Source organism: Battus philenor, unplaced genomic scaffold (genome assembly GCF_028537555.1).
Source record: "Battus philenor isolate CCGP_79_NKW_IND1 unplaced genomic scaffold, ilBatPhil1.0.hap1 SCAF_4, whole genome shotgun sequence".
NCBI classification, from domain to species: Eukaryota; Metazoa; Arthropoda; class Insecta; order Lepidoptera; family Papilionidae; genus Battus; species Battus philenor.
Window position 1 is genome coordinate 6,326,459 of NW_027181704.1, and position 17,890 is coordinate 6,344,348.

Genomic DNA, 17,890 nt, shown 5'->3' on the forward strand with positions numbered 1-17,890 from the left:
GTAGTAGTCTGCTAGGCAAACGAAGCAGGAAAAAAAATTGAACTAGTTTTTGATTGAATACATTTCCAATTCCTTACCTTACGAAACAAATACATTTTAATAATGTAAAAAGTTAAAAATTATTCAGCTATGTAATATTGAAGAAATAGTTCATAGTAATTTTATATCTGTATTAGAATCTTAATATAGCAGCTAAATAGTTAAATCAGGCTTAATAATCATTGCTCATAATTCTTAAACATTATACATTTTATGATATTTATAACGTAAATTTTTTTAAAAAGACTACTTGACATCCTACGTTTTTCATTCAATATTTGCTTGAAAAGGAATGTAATTTAACGGTTATTCGACGACATTGTACTGGTACTGTTGCTTTCGCGCGCGATCTATTGAATAACGAACAGTACAACAATGAATTTATACTTAAGTGGTCAGCAGTGATATTGAAAATACAGCACTATTTTATATGAATATTTTGCCAATATTTATTATTTAAGAGGAATAAAATTTTATTCATTATGTTTTCAAAAGCTAAGCGATTTGAACCAATATTGAGATTGGGTAAGTTTTTATCAAAATATAAAGACCCTAAATTATTATAACAATATACCAAAGAACTTGGTAACAGTTTTATGATGTTAATTTTATCAAATTAATGTAAAAGGTCGGAGAATTAAGATAATAAAAAGCTTGTTTTACTTCAGGTACTAATAAAAGCGAACTAAGTAATGGAACTAAAGAGAAAACAAAATCAGCGCCTATTCCGAAATCAAGGCAGAAACCCCTGGATACCCCAAGTAAAGTAAATAGTGATGTACTATCACAGTGCAGTTCTACTTCTAGTGCGAAATCATTTATAACTGTAAGTTTTATTTTTATTGAATATAATAATAAATCTTCACTACGTACTTTTTATACCCGTTAATGCCTTGTTCAAAAAGGTAATAAAAAGATAGAAATTTTGGTTAAATAATAGTTTTGCATTTAATTTTATAGCCACAACCAGTTAAAAGCTACACAGCTGCTAAAACCAAAAGTTCAAACTCTTTAAAAAAGATGACAGTAAACCATAATAAAAATGTCCAAACCAAAACTAGTCATAAACCAGCATGTCAAATACCAGATCTTATCAAAGCACAGGAAGTTGAAATAAGGTAAGTTAATGTTTCTACTTATTAACTAACATTGTTCAATAAGATATGTTATAAAATACATAATGTGCAGATCAGATGGTTGCAAAAGCCTAAAGGCTTTAGAGTGGGGACCAGCAAGAGCTGAAATTTTGACAATATTGTTAAATTTGTTGAAAGATATTGGATGCAGGTGGCTTCCAACCGGTCCTAATGGAAATCTCTGAAGTAAGGCTTATGTCTAGCAATGGCTGTCTTAAGGTTGAAAATGATAATAATGAATGATGAAGATATTTGGATAGTTAATATGGGGTTAAAATCCTACTGTTCTCTTTTTACTAAGAGAAATAATAAATTATTATACGGAACATTAATTTTCAGAAATTGTCAACTGTTGCAGATTTCCACAAGAAAATGTAGCTTCTTTAAACTATTGTGTTTATATGTATGCCAGAGTAGTTATTTTATATTGTTGCATGAGAAAAATTGGGAAATTTTGTTGAAGGTCTGGAATTTATATACTATCTATACATTAGCTTATGCTATAGTATAGTACAAAAATCAAATGTATTTAATTTTTAAGTGCTAAAAGTCTACATTTTAACTTTATTACTTCATACTACCTACTATATAATACAAAATTAAAAGTAAATTTCAATAAATCAATTAAAACTTTGATTTTATAATTAAATATTTCTTGATGTTTTAGAAATAAAGACCAAACAATATCAGAGTATAATAAACAAATTGAAGACTTAAAGACTGAACTAGCTAAACTACAAATGAAATTGAGTGATAAAACAATCAACACTAACTATGATGTACAATATTTAGATGATAAATTTCAACAAATTACCTTATGTGATAAAGATAATGCTGCAAACAATAAAATATACATTCAAAAATCAAATGAATCAAATACTATTGATAAATTAAACCAAGATATAATAAAACTAGAAAATTTGTGTAGCAAATTAGAGAAGGAAGTAAGTAGCAAACAAGTAGAACTCACAGCACTAGAAGAAGTCATAGTTATACGAGATAGTTTATGTCAAGATTTACAGAATAAATTAACTGATATGAATACTTGCCTTGAAGAAACTAAACAAAGACTGGAAATGGTAAAAGGTCACCATGCCTTAGCTTTAGAAGCAAATGAAAGTATTAGAAGGGAATACAAGGCTGAGTTAGAAACTCTAAAAAACAAAATGGAAGAAGAAAAGCAAGTAATTATTAGTAAAAGTAAAACAGAGCAAGAAAGTATAAAGTCTCATTATAAATCTTTGATTACCAAAATTAGTGAAGAATTAGTAAATGAAAAAAATGTAGTTATAGCAGAATTGAATGATAAATTAGCAATAAAAGATCAAGAAATGAAAGCAAAATTGGAACAAATTGAAGAAGCCACATGTGAAAAATTAAAATTAAGTGAAATTCAGTTTGAAGAGCGTAGTAGGAGTATTCAGGAGCACTGGTCATTGCAGGAAAATCAAATACAATGCTTAGAGAGTGAAATGAAAGAACTTAGATACAAATTGAGTCTTAGTGAGGATCACAATAAAAAAATACATAATCAATTGATCTGTTTGGAAAAAGAAAATGAATCTTTAAAAAGTGAAAAAACACGACTTGCTGACCAACTGAATGAATTAAAGGAAGAATCTAAAAAGACTGTAATTGAATATGAAAATAAAATAAACAAGCTAACTGTGGAGGTGGAAAAGACAATCAAGGAAAAAAATAAATTTGAAATGTCATTATCAGTTACTAGAGATATTGTGCAAGTTCTAACAATGCGCCTGAGGGAGTCCGATGCAGAGTTAGAACATTTAGAAGCCAAAATTCAATCATTAACTAACTCAAAGGAATCTACAGAATCAGAACTTCTTAAATACAAAAATACTTTGGACAATACTGTTTTGGAATGCAATGAGTATAAAGAAGCTCTCGTCAATATTCTAAAGTCTAAAGCAGCTTTGGCAAAGGAACACACTCGTATTATGGAACATAATGTAACACTAATAGAAAGTCTCCAAAATGTCGAAAAGGAGGCATATCGTGAACTTGGAACTATTAAAACAGAGCTTATAGAAGATGTTGAATTATTGAAGAAAGAATCAAATTCTCAAATTCAAATGCTTCGTGAAGAGGTAGAATTTTATTTCCTAAATGTTAAATGATTAAAAGCATAATTAAAAATAACTTTTTACTTTGTTAATAAGACATAGTTTTGTAATTACAGAAACTAGTTATTTATGCTAATATTTTTAATATGAAAACGCTTAATACAAAGTAGCAGATTTAAGAATTTAAAATTCTTAAATTTAAATGGAACAAACTGTTATTTATATGCTTGGATCATCCTTGATGCAATAATGATCAAAAGTTAAATTTTCTTTCATTGATTAATCTGGGAAAGTAATTTTTGACAAAAGTATCCCTAAGGCTAATAAGGGCTTGGAACTACTTAGACATGAGGTTCCAAAAATATATATCGAATAGGCATTTACACACTTTCGAATTGATACTTATTTAAAAATAATAAGAAGGAAACTGTCATGGGACCGTTATTTTGATCTGCTGAGAAGAGCTGGCTGGAAACTCAACAGTTGCTCTTTTTAAATGAAATTTAATAATGTTTGATGTATACTTTATTATATCAACTCTGCAAATAAATTAACAATCCCAAGTCTGACACATCTTGATCAATCAAAAACTCTGGAATGCTTTAATATGATTTACTTTATAATATCCTTTTAATTATGAATTTAAAATTAAGAAAAAGAAGGTCTGTTATATCTTGTGGAACTATGTCTACATCCAATTGCTTACCCAACTTTCTTGACTAGACCGTTTTTTTATATAACTTCAGATTTATAATTTATTAAATAAACTTTAGGTGGAAAAAAAAAGAATGCTTTGTGAATTAGCCACTGAACATGCAGGGCAGGCCACGGCGGCCGCTGAACAGTCTCGCGCTCTTTTATCACACGCTGCTAATGAGATTTCGCGACTTGAAGCAGAAAATAGTTGCCTTCAAAAACAGGTATTGTCATATGGCTATAATTTTTTTATACAGAAAGGTAGACAGGCGAGCAATAGTTACTTGAGCATATACATATATATAGCTATAAGTTATCAAATAGCTGATAGCTTTTTAGCTATCTGACAGCTGATAGCTTTTTAACCATCAGAGAGCTGATAGCTTTTTAGCTATTTGATAGCTTTTTAGTTATCTGATAGCTTTTTAGTTATCTGATAGCTTTTTAGCTATCAGATATCCATGATCTCTATTGGCTAGCAGATATAATTATCTGATACATAGATTAAATTTGTGTGACATTACCAGTTGTAGACTTCCTGCAAAATATTTTTGATATGTATTGTTACAAAGCACGAATTACAGAACCCTCTAAACAAAAAAAACGTGACCCTAGGTAAGAAAAGGACCAATGTTTAGCCACTTCCGCACATGCAGTTGTAGTTGTGCAACAAAGTGCACCGCCCGCCAACCCGCTGATAAATGAGCATGCGGCAAACAATGCGAATTACACAACTACCACCGTTAAATCACTCAACACGTGTTACACCCCTCCACGGGGCATCTTCAGGAGTTATGTTACACTGAATAGTGCCAAACACAGAGTCAAAGTTTGTTGCACGACTACGACTGCAGGTGCGGAAGTAGCTAAATATTGGTCCTTTTCTTACTTAGGATGGACTTCTGCAAAATAACGCCTGATTACATTAAATACGGAACCCTAGGATCAAGAAGTGCCGTAAACACGCGTGACCTTGAAGTTATTTATAGATTTTTGTGTATGGTTCTCGGAAATTCTAATCAAGTATTATTGCGAACTTACCTTCTCTTTAGTATAAATAGGTGGACTACCAACGGTACGTAACAGTATCTTAAAATTTTGGCTGTCTCGATAAAAGGCATTTTAACAAAAATTTGAGTTCAATTTTTCATCTTTTGAAAGTAAATTATTTAAATTAATGGTTAGAATTATTTACAATTACGTACCTCTGCACCAAATAAAGTTAACTAATAAAAGTAGAAGTCACATACGATGTTTTAAAAGTATATACAGTTAAGTTTAAAAGTATCAAACAGTGTTTTAACTAAACAGTTGTATATTTACATTTTAGATTCAGGATCAGCAATCGCTTGTTGTTGAATTGTCTTTACTACGGCAAGAAAACGAGGAACTTTCTATGATGATGGCCAAGCAGTCTTCTATAATGGATAAAATGAAGAAAGAAATGGAACAATTGCAAGTTACACCAAAATCTCCATCTGTTGGACGAAAAACAATCAAAATTGGCAAGGAAAACATACAAACTGTAGTTTCTCCATTGAGAGAACGTAATCATTAATTTTTTTAATCAAAATTCAAATTTTAGAATTACAAAACGTTTAATTTATTAAATATGTAAGAAAGTTGTGAACTTTGATGGTTTTAATTTATTACCGGTTGTGTATATTATTAATTTATTAATGTTTGGTATAATGCATTGAAATCTGTGTGATGCATATCGTGTTTACTATATTTATTATTACAATTTTTCTGAATTTTTCCATTCTTTTATTCTCGCCCTAACCTTGTTATAAATATTTATAATTTTATAGTTAGAATATCACATACTACACAAAATATATAATTTAAAATCCTGCTCTACACCACATTTGTTTTCTGTACAATTAGCGGTATGAAATTATGTATTTCACTAATTAAAAATAACATAAAAGCCTTTTTTTACACTCAAATGACTTTTTAAGTACATGAGCCACAGGCAAAGGAGGCAGACAAATATCAAGTAGTAGTGTTCCCAAATATTTCATGTCATCACATAAGACGTCCACTGCTGGGTATAAGCCTTCCTATATATTTCCCGTAGGACCGGTTGAAAACTGCTTATAATCTGCATCTGCCAACGACATTAACAAAGTCGTCGACCTTGTGAGCGCACGTCCTAAGCTTGCCGGTCTCCACTCCAAAACCTTAAGGCCCCAGTAATTGTTTGTTCTCCCCGTTTGTGGTCTGCCCACTGCTACTTCAATTTGTCAATCCGTTAAACTATACAAGTTACAATATCTCATATGTATCTTGACAGTCGCGTCCTCCTCCGTATCATCTTTCAGATACCTCAGGCCATGACTCACACTTCTGAACACAATATACATAACAATAATACGGTAGAAAGAGTCTCCCCCATAACCGATAATACAAAAGTCACATTAAAAATCATTTCAACTATAGGTCGTCCATGTCCATTTCTGGACAAAGACTTCACCGATATACTTCCAGTAAGACCATTTGGAAGTTGCTTTCATACAAGATCTTCCGACCTATAGATGTCTGTTCTTCTCCTGGCTGCACGTGCTGCACTGCGCCTGGCTACCCTGGACGCTATGTTCTGTACACTGTGGCATGCGCACTGCTACTTTACAAAATGCTTGCTTGATGTTTTTGATAAATTCAACCTTTATAAAAGAATTATACAAATATATATATGTATAATTTGCTTTAGGCCGTCTTAGTACATTTTTGAATATTTGTGCCATATAGGAAAATTTCAAAATTAACGAAGTCCTTTAGCCGAGAAACATGCGTCTAGTGACAAAACTGGTCGCAAAAGCTGATCAACTTAACGAATAAGAGGTAGTATATTCAAGTGATGAAAGCGATTTTGACCCAGTTTAACCTAAGAAAGCTCGCGTATTATCAGTCTACGAAGAATTATGGTTTTACGTACAATTCCTAGTTATTTCATAAAATTTTGAGTTATCTTCTACGTGAGACGTAGGTGATATTTTATTGCATTTAATAAACGCGGGATAGCATTGCTACAAAAGTATGGTAGCAGCATTCGCAACGCGCTGCTGCATCGCGTCGGGTAGATTACGTAGGGAGGGTGGCGCGTGAGGAGGACCGAGCATTGCTAGCTAGAGTCCGCTTCACGACTCTCGATGCGGACACCCAACAGCGTCGCTACAAGTCGAGAGGCCTCAAGCGATCCCTATTTACGACGTAAAAGATTGTTTCGAAAAGATTTCTTACTATGGATAAAATGTGGAAATGGATAAAATTATTTCTGATTGTCTCCTGCATATGGGTATAATGTAGTTGACGGCCAATACAGAAGAATATATTTTCCAAAAATTTTCCTTTTTAATAGTTTTCGATAGACGAACAAGGAATAGGCCTGCCTCAAAGATCGTCACGATGACTGATCTTGTTTCGCGCAGGCCACGCTGTCTACCGGCTCGCCACTTGAGAGCGAGCGATGTGTCCCCCACCCATTGCCACTACAGACGAACAATTCTTCGAGCCACCTTGATGATCCTGGTTCTTTTGCAGATCTTTTCATTTTTGATTCAATCTCGAAACTGCAGGCATAGTAGTCCTCTTCATTGCTCTTTAGGTGACATTGAGCTTTATGAAGCCTATTGCAAGCGACAACTTCGTAAGTGATCATATCATATTTCAAAAATCATAAATATTTTAATTTTAAATACACAAAAGAACTGAAGGAAAATGAAATAATAATATCTGCCAGTCTTTTTATTTCTAGGTACCAATTTACAAAAAAGCTTTGTGACTATGACTACCTTGTATATTAGTTATAAAATATTAGACCAAGTATTACACGGTGGGAAGTGGCTTTTAAATTAACCACCACAAAATTTTTGATATTTGTTCTTTCAAACTATAATCCTTTGGTATCCTACTCTTCAATGCATTACAATTATTACATTAATGGCAAGACAGGTATAATAAAGCTAATGTTTAAAATACGTTACAATACTGGTATAAATGCTCTTACAATAAAAAAATTGTTTGGTTGGAAATATATCGACAAGATCACTCTTTGGAATAATCAGACTTTTAAAGTAATCACAATTTCAATAACAGACACTGACTAAAACATGCCTTAATTTTCTAAAATCATGCGAGAACATGTTTGAAAACAACATTCAAACAAAATTACAATGAGTATTAATTATTACATTACATCAGTACATTTGTAAATATTATTTGATTATAAGTTCAATATCAATTAAATGAAATTATACATAAATTAGAAAATATACAAAACTTACAGCAATAAACCATTAGCTCAGAACGCTTATTGGGGGAGATCACTGCTTTGATATTCGTTTTTAAAACTAGTCTTAGAGCTAGAAATATCTTTTATTAAAATGCAAAGTAAACTATTTTAATTTCATTTACGAATTCCCAAAACGGCACAAAAAGCCTATAATACTATTTACGGTAATCAGATCTGTCGTCAACCCAAAAATTAACTGCCATAGAAGTAATACTTAAACAATTGTTCCATACTAACGCGACAAATAATCAAGCGCTTAATCTAAGAATACGTGTTCAATAAGTACAAACTGTAATAACTACATATACACGATATCAATAAAAAAACATTATAAAAAAGGTGGAGTGTTAAGCAAAACAAATTTCATAATGCTAATAACATTAAGGGTTATTATAAAAAACACACAATTCAGATAATTTGAACAGAATCGATTTGATGGATTAATCTACGTGAGCATATCTTGGCACGACGTCCTCTTGTATAAGTAGGTCGCAGGCTGGCAGGCCGTGCAGAGGGAGCAAGTCCTGGCCTACTGCTATTAAACCGGTCTCTGGTCCGGGAAGCTTGCCATGCCATACATAGTAATAAAACAACTGTTGCATGGCTGCCATGAATCTGCGTTGCTCGGGCATCTCAGAGTCGAATGTCCCCAAGATGGCTTCCACGTCGGAATTGACATCAGCCATACCGCTGCCCACCAACCCGCCACCAGCGCCCGAACCGCTCACAACATACATCGGGGCTGAAAGACGCAATCGAGCCAAACTCACCAAAGGACACAGAGTGCGTATCGACGAAATCAATTCAACCAAGCCTTCATATGTCTTATTAAAATGCGTGAATACCGCAGCAGTCAAGTTCTTTTCGCCAATAAAGCTATCGTTCACCATTTTCTCCACGACATCTGCAGTCCAATTCAAGTGTTTCATTTTCAACAATTCAGTATGACCCGAGTGCATGGTCGACCCAAACACCATGGGCTTAAAAACTTTTTCCTTACCCTTTTCTTTGGCATCTTTTTGCGCGTCCCAACTTTCGTATGCGTGAACCCTCAAATAGTCACCGTCCAGTACCAGCCAAGACCGCTTGAATTCGTCAGTCACCGGTAACGAGTCAATGTTATTACCCAACCAGGTGTCGGGAGTTGCGGAGAGAATTTCCGTTGGGGTTATACGACGCAGACAGTCGGCGTCATTGCATTTACTTATTTGTTTAAACTGTTCATTATTAAGTTGGGACTGCTGCAGGGGTTCACCCGGGAATATGACAGAGGCAGACGAAAGCCAGACTCTGGAGTAAAGCTTCTGAGCTTTGGTGGCCGTGGTCAAAGCTGCAGTCAAAGTAGCGCCCGCCCTGTGTCCGAGTAGAGTGACGGATTCGGCGTCGCCTCCGAAATGCTTAATGTTATACTGGATCCACTGCAATGCAACAAGCAAGTCACTCAGTCCGTAGTTACCTGAAGTCGCCGGGTACTTCGAGTTAGATAAAATATCTAAAGCTAGGAAACCGAATGCTCCCAATCTGAAGTTTGGTCGTACGAAGACAACCTCTTTCGTGCGAGCGTACAGAGCAGACGGTTGAGCCGGGCTTATTCCTCCCGCCAATGAATTCACACCGATCAATACAACGACAGGCAGCGGGTAATCGTATTGAACGTGAGGAGTGACAATGTCTAGAGTAAGGCAGTCCTCGTCGCCCGTAATGGTGCTATTCTCTAAGAGCTGCGAACACAGAGCAGTGGGCTCGTGAACCTCCATAGTTCCATTCCAGCAAAGTGATAAGTTGTTCAATGGCTGTGCATACGTGAACCTTCTCTCTCCAACAGGTGAAACTGCATACGGGATGCCATAAAATTTGTAAACGCCTTCATCGTAGACCCTGTAATATAACACATTATACATACATTTGTTATATACATAATCTAATTTTGTACTATAATCTATCGTCTTGTTATCTGTCGTGTTTTCGCGTAAATATATATACATATGAGTATCCGGCTTTTGATTGGGTACGTCAGAAATATTATTCTTGGATATAAATATATATATGTGTACAGTATTGAATCAAAATTAAATGTAAAATCTTTAGGGGGGTGAATGTACAGCTCGTTTGCAATAAATAAATGTATGGTACACTTTATCCGAAAATCAATGGTTTCTGAAATAAGGTAATGAAAAAAATATTTATTTATTTAAATAGGCTTTGTAAGAACTTTCGAATTTTCAGATTCGGAACGTTCATTCTATCGATAAGAATTTCTTTTATTATATTTTTTAGAAACTCGATAATTCCTTTTTAAAGCCAATTATACAATTTTTCCTGTGCTAATATGTGAAGTGAACTAATAAAGCAGTGGTAGCCTAGCAATAAGGACTGTGACTTGCAATCACAGGTCTCGGGTTCAACTCTTGAGATACAATCTCGTATAATTCACACTTTGTGTACTAATTATTTAAGATGCCACCGTTTACAAGCAAGTTTCTACAGGTTAGATGCTTATCGCCATGAAACTAGAATTTTATAATTAAATGTTAATAAAGATTTTACAACAATAATAAATAATCCTTAAAAAAACACGAATTTTGGTCTTAAGTGAGAATAGTTTTATAGTTATGGAAATTCCTTTTGAAAGCACATTCCACGGATGACATCGACACCGGATCTCGGTTTATCTGTATGAGACCGGCGGGCATTAAGTAGCACTCAATGAAATCAATTGTTCGTTATTGTAAGGACGTCTAAGCAATGTACAGGGCTCGTGAGTGAAGCCTCTTGTGAACCACTTGTAAAGCGGCGAGGATAGCTCGCTGTAAGTGCTGTCGTTGCTAAATTGCGCTTTACCTATTCATGAGCGGTTTATGCACACACGGCAATCTGTTGACACTGTTTTTATGCTTTATGTTTTTAGAAAGCTTAGGTAAATTTTAATTATTTCTTTTTGCTGTTTATAATTTTGTGTAGACGTTCTCAAGTAAAAATATACATGTTTTCGTGCTGTCCAAAATGTTTATGTCTAACTTTTATACCCATAAGAGCTATAGTTTAAAAATATTTATTTTTATTTAACTTCCACTTGCCCGCTCTTGAAGGTGCAATTTCATTCTTAGCTGACTTCTTCGCAGCAAAATAAATATTCCTACCAAAATTGATTTTATCAAATTTCAAAGCCTTATGGACCCACATATGCCACAATGAGTCAGTATATAGGTGGAAATCTCATATATACATGCGTTTGGTTATTAGTGAAGCTTTAAAGGGATGAATGCATAGCTAATTTGTTGTCAGTGTATGGTACACCTTATCCAAAAATCATTGATTCCAAAAATAATAAATAACGTAATGATTTCAGATTGCTGCATCTAAAATTAATTATTGTTAACTATCTAAATTATTGGACTGTCGCATTCCAATAGAAGAAATATATTAATGTAACATATTTCAAAGTGATCACTTTATACAAGGTGCTTAGAAAACAGGTGATAAGATGTAAAAGCTATAAAGCTTTTTGCCAACAAATATGCCATACATTCACCACTTTAAAACTTTGAAATATCATACCAGCAATATTCAGTTTACATTACTTTTTATACTATAGATTTCTTTTAACATTTGACTCTGTAGAAACATCTCTTTATCCGAAAAATACAATAATCTTACGTTTTTATTATGTAATTACAGATCATAAACTAGCATTCATTCAAATGTAAACCATTCACTGTCTATTATTTCTTTATACCATATATACACAAATTATATTATTTATAACATCTATAACTAACTATATCCATGCATATAATTGTACAACTACACATGAAATTTTTTATCGTTTAAAACTACAAGCATGTTCAAACTGATATTGTTTTGATAAATATTCTATCTATCTGGTCTTATGACAATAATTTTATGCCCTCATAGCCACATTTTTACTATTATTCAACAATGTATTGTGTTAATATTAAATAATAGTATTTTTATATAGTACAGGGTGGGCCACGGATGCGTACGAATTTAAAATCGCTATAGCGTTGGAACGGGGTAAGGGAGCGGAGTGCGGGAGGTGGGAATCTGTAGCTCGGTTCTCGGAAATTTTGTCGCCATATAGCACTTCCAGGGTGAACAGTGTGCGTTCTGTGTTAAAAATTATTACAAAAATGCCGATTCGGGCGTTATTGTTCGACGTTTATTTCGCTCTCACTATGGATTGCATGACTTAAAACAATGTCCGAGTGAAAGTTTGATTAGGGCGTGGGTCAGGAAGTTCGAGGCTACCGGTTCGACCCTCAATCAGAAACCTAAGGGGCCCAAAAGGACAACAAGGTCAGAGGAAAACATAAACGAATTCGGAGCTTCCGCCTGGGCAATCAACTCGCAAGCGATCAGCAGAGCTCTCTGTATCAAGAACGACTTTGCGTCGAATCTTGAAGAAAGATTTGAAATTGCACCTCTATAAACTTCAACTAGTGTAAGATTTGAAGCCGAATGATCACAATTTACGACGTGATTTCGTCAAAACAATGTTTGAGCGGTTTCGGCGCTTCAACAATATTCTTTTTTCAGACGAAGCCCATTTTCACTTAAATGGGCACGTAAATAAACAAAATAGTCGTTATTGGGCCTCAGACAATCCACGTTTCAAACACCAAAAGTCTTTGCATTCGCCAAAAGTGACAGTTTGGGCGGCTATTTCAGCACACGGAATCATCGGACCCTTTTTCTTTGAAGACCAGCGAGGGAATTCTGTGACAGTAAATACTGAGCGATACATAGCCATTTTACGCCATTTCTTTTTCCCGCAGCTGTCAGAATTTCAAGGGTACAATAGTGCGACATGGTTTCAACAAGATGGCGTCACATGCCATACATTTAACGAGAGTTTGGCGGTCTTAAAGGAGAAGTTCGCTGGAAAACTCGTTTCGCGCCGAGGTGACATTCCATGGCCTCCTAGGAGTCCGGATTTAACCCCACTAGACTTTTTCCTGTGGGGTTACATGAAAAGTAGAGTCTACAGTAATAGTCCGACCTCAATTGCCCAGTTGAAGGCCATGTCCACGGAGAAATGGCTGCGATTCCGCGCGCCATATGCGAACGAGTTTTCGGCAATTTGAAGACGAGATTCAAAAAATGTTTGCAGCGGGATGGTGCGCATCTGGATGATGTTATTTTCAAAAAATGATTGTCCCAAATGTTTACTTTAATTTAAAAATAAATTTATTTTAGTATTACCTTTGTTTTGTTTTTTATGAATTTTTCAAATTCGCAAAACTCCGAGGCCCACCCTGTATATTAAATATAAGTAAAAATTTCATAATTATTATTGTTATATTCAGAATCAAACATTCTTCATTCATTTTAAAGAAAAATCGTTAATATGTTACCGTAAATACCCTTATTGACATAAAGGCAAATAATGACTATAGCCATAATGTACATTTAATCAAAAAGGCTATCACTAGTAATGTATTCACGCAATTATTTATTATTTAACAATAGAAAGTCGCGCTAGATGCGGGCAGCTCAATATAAGTCATTGTAGAGATTTTTAAGGATAGCCTTGTAGAGAGTGTCTATCGTCTGACATGACGAAAAAAATTATGCAAAATCTCACGAAAACATTATTTGTTTTTGTATATATATAAATATTCAATACCAAGTCATAGTTAGCATTGGTGATCAAAATAATGATGATGAATAATGACTATGAAAATAGATATGTTATAGATATAATGTATAGATCAAATTAATTTACCCTTCCACTGGTCCGCAAGTGGTTAAAGTTGTAATAAAGCGTCCCAAACGCAGCGGACGCTCATTCGGAGGTCCGGCTCGGGAACCGATCACGATGCCGATAATTACAGCAAGTAGAACCAATATGATGACAGCACACACCATGATGTCATCTGCAGACAATGATTATTAAATAATATATATTTTTATTTAAGCCTTTATGGTCATCATAGGCAACTAAAAGAATTGTTATGATGTTATGTTATATGCTAGTTCAAGCACTAGGGTGATAACCATGAACTGTACCCAAGAATCTATATGGTTGCTTTTAGCTCGCAGAAACTGAAGAGTATGATAAAGCTGAGCAATTCTGGTAACATTGCAATGGTTAAAAGGATGGCAATGGTTATCGAACATCACTGATTATGATTGAATATTTGAAGACAAGATGAGAAAAACGGAATTAGGAAATTTAGAACAATGAAACTAAAGGAGCTATGTGTTCAGTAGATTGGAGAGTGTGCAGGTTTAAGGGGTAGTAAGTAGGCCAAATAGCACAAAAAATTAATCGCTGATGGATGTCTCAAGGTTTTTTCGTCGATACAACAGACCAGTAAGCATACCCTAGTATGTCTTCCTTATGGACAGACAACTTTGTAGAGATTGTTGGAACATGCTGGATTCAGGCCATTTTCAACCAGTATTTTTAGAAATCTATTGAGGAGGCCTATGTCCTAAGCAGTAAACATTCTACCACCGAAGTGATGATTGGAAACAGTTAGCATTCTAGTTTTAACAGCTTTATCTGTAGTTCAGGTTTTGTAATTCATTATTCTGTAGCTAAAAGCAAGTAACTAATAAATAATGCGAAAAAGGAATATGACCTCACAGACAAAAAGTGATTTCTGATGAAAATTTACCACAAAGATAGTACTGTATATAAGAATGTTATAGCAATTATTTCTTCACTTAACACACTTGCAAAGTAGTAATTTACTTTTGTGTAATGAGCTGGTCTTAAAATATTAAAGATGTTTCATATTGATAAAATGCTTTAACATATATATGTAACTGTAATACTTTTCTCTGGAAACTAAAAATGACAAAAAAGTTATAAACAGCTTAAATTAATAACTCTACAAGTATTATTTAAGTTTAAAAAATATATTTACGATGTAATGTATAAATAAAGTTAATGAAATAAAATTTATTTAATTATTTACCAATGATGAACTTCTTTTGTCTGATCCTTTCTTTCAATGGCAGTCTTGTAGCAACTTTACCTTCTTCTTGATCCTAAAATAAAATGCTTGTTTATTGATGATAGTGCAGTTACAAACCAGTTTCCCAATACATACATAGAAAACTGTTCAAAGCATTTTATATATATTTAAATAATTAAAACAATAGTGTTTGACAAGAAAATCTTTATGGTTTGTATTATATGTACAACTAAAGGTTGTTCTGTTTGTTACATATATCTAGTAGTTATTTTATGAAGAATAAAGTTTACAAATAAGTTGTGGTAATAACAAAATTTTTAGAAAACAACTTTCAGGTATACTTCCTTAAAGACTACTTGGATGTTTTTAGAATATTTATATACTTACAACATCCCTATTTTATGAAAAATGTAAAACAACTAACCGTAGTATTTACATAGATTACTTTCATCACAATAATAAATTTCAACATAGTGATAGTACTTACAACATCTAATTTTATATTTTCCATCCCATCATTAGGTGTGTCTAGCTTATCTTCCAAAGTTTCCATAGAAGCCAGAGTTACTTCCTGGTTTGGATCCCGTTTTTTAAACATTTTGGGATATTTAACATTAAAAAGACCCAAACGTTTTTGCTGATTATTATCTCTGTCTATAATGAAAGAAATCAATTATAAATTGTAAAATTTAATAAAAACTTATATAATTTAAATCAACATTTGTAAGAAGTTGATACCATTATCTTTTGGTTGCAATAACTTTGTAAATGCTTGTAAAAATCCAACATGTTGCTTAGGATTAATATCTTCATCAGTCTTATCTAATGATTTTTCAAGTTCTAAATCTTTTTCTATACCACTTTCGTCCTCCTAGAAAAAAATTTGTAACATTAAATACACTTAAACTAAATCGCCTTATGAAAATCATTCAATACAATGTACTACTATATTAAAATTAAAGTAATGAAGAATGAAGTGTTGCGGCATTAATGTAATTTATAACAAACTGCAACTGAACTAAGTAAAATATCTAATATATAGCATAATGATATATCTCATGCTCTGTTGAAATTATAGGTAGTATAAAAAACTGCCATACCTTCGGCTTGTCTTTATCTGAATTTCTCGTAAAAAATCCGGGCATTTTTATCGCTCCTATAGGAATAAACTTAGGCTTAACTTCCCGGCCTTGTTCAGTGACTTCGCCCGCGAGTGCAGACCTCACCGGCCCTTCGCTTTCATTCCTTTTGTCATCAGAATCGTCTGATTTTTCATTAACAGTTTTAAGCATCACTTCTTTTTCTTCGGCTTCAATTTGCTTTTTATCTAATGTTTTATTGTCGATTTCTGAATCCATTTGACTAATTTCGGTGGTACTCATGGTTAAATTATTAAATAGTGTACACAAACGACAAATGTTTTACATCGATTATTCTGATAACTTCAATCCAGTGGTCAATTTTTAGTAGGGTAAATGTTTTAATAAAAATAAATCTTAATAAAATATCATTTCGAAAAGACGCTATAATAAGATTATAAAAACGATTCAAAACGCACAAATGCACATCAATGGCGCAAACCGCAAATACCGCGCGCCTCACCTCCCCGAGACGTCAGTGTTGCCTATTCGGTATATAAAAACCAATATGGATCTTAAAATATTTAAAATGTATTATTTTCTATTGAGTATCTTTATGTAAGATAAAATGACTACTTATAATATAATTAAATAAAAACAGTAGTTACTTTTGATTCATCGATTTTAAATAAACTAATTAATAAGGTAATAACTTTGACTCAATGTGAAAATGTAGGTGTCGACATTTTTAAACTAATAAATTTATTTATTAAAAAAATTGAGAATCTTTATGAAAATAACGTAAATATTCGTGTAAATTTAATTCTTTTAATAATGAGATATGTAATCTTAAAGCACAAAATAATTATAGGAATATCAAATAACTGCTCTTTTCAGTATGTCTGTTGATATTTATTGATAAAGGGTTCTTAGTATGTCTCTTTTAGGTGATGATATGGTTTAACACGCGCTTGAGGAGTGTACAGCTTGGGTTGAGCTGCGCTGAAAACTCACAGGCATTTTAGTGAATTATCTCTAGTTGCCAAGCTTCGTTAAGGCGAAGGTACACAATGTGTAAATCTTCTGCGACATTTTGCAAAAGGAGGCTGCGGATGGCGAGAGAGAATAAGCATCCATGCTCCCCATTCGCAGCTGTAGAACTGAACATCGGACAGTATTATATTGCGTCCTTTTCCAATCCCTTTCCTTAACTTAACTAAACTTAAACCTTTTCCATATAGGCCTTGGTGACGGATGCGGGGTGATTCGTCGCACGTTAGTCGTGAACCTGAAGCGCGCGAGCTAAACCTCAAGTATTTATGGTAACGTGTGGGGGACTGACTCAATTCTAAGGAGTTGAGGCACTAGACCAACGACATTGAAACTACGTTAGTATGCGAAGGCGTTCTCGTAGTTTTTACAAAAGAAGTCCGTGGGGTTTTAGCCGGTTGGAGTCCGGCATAATCTTTACGTTGCCCCCGCAGCGCAAGGGTATCCCATGTAGGATTTCCCAACAGGAGAAAAAAAGGCTGTTAGAATGTCGGAACAGTTTTTACTTTTATTAATTGTATAATAAAATAATAATAATTAATATTTAAATTATTAAAAAATATTA

At 33.6% G+C, this 17,890-nt stretch overlaps 2 protein-coding genes across 2 annotated transcripts; one reads left to right on the plus strand and one right to left on the minus strand.

The window, feature by feature from the left end:
- Positions 1-395: 395 nt before the first annotated feature.
- Positions 396-5,671, plus strand: LOC137928788 (putative leucine-rich repeat-containing protein DDB_G0290503). Its single transcript, XM_068771760.1, has 6 exons — positions 396-564; positions 708-865; positions 1,000-1,157; positions 1,843-3,283; positions 4,033-4,179; positions 5,286-5,671. The coding sequence occupies exons 1-6, from the start codon at positions 522-524 to the stop codon at positions 5,511-5,513; spliced, it is 2,175 nt and encodes a 724-aa protein (XP_068627861.1). The 5' UTR covers positions 396-521; the 3' UTR covers positions 5,514-5,671.
- A 2,018-nt stretch (positions 5,672-7,689) lies between these two features.
- Nrt (Neurotactin) lies at positions 7,690-16,778 on the minus strand. Its single transcript, XM_068771500.1, has 6 exons — positions 16,297-16,778; positions 15,935-16,067; positions 15,684-15,850; positions 15,197-15,269; positions 13,996-14,146; positions 7,690-10,127 (listed from the first exon to the last, which is right to left on the minus strand). Exons 1-6 carry the CDS (start codon positions 16,576-16,578, stop codon positions 8,690-8,692), a joined length of 2,244 nt encoding a protein of 747 aa, XP_068627601.1. The 5' UTR covers positions 16,579-16,778; the 3' UTR covers positions 7,690-8,689.
- Positions 16,779-17,890: the final 1,112 nt, after the last annotated feature.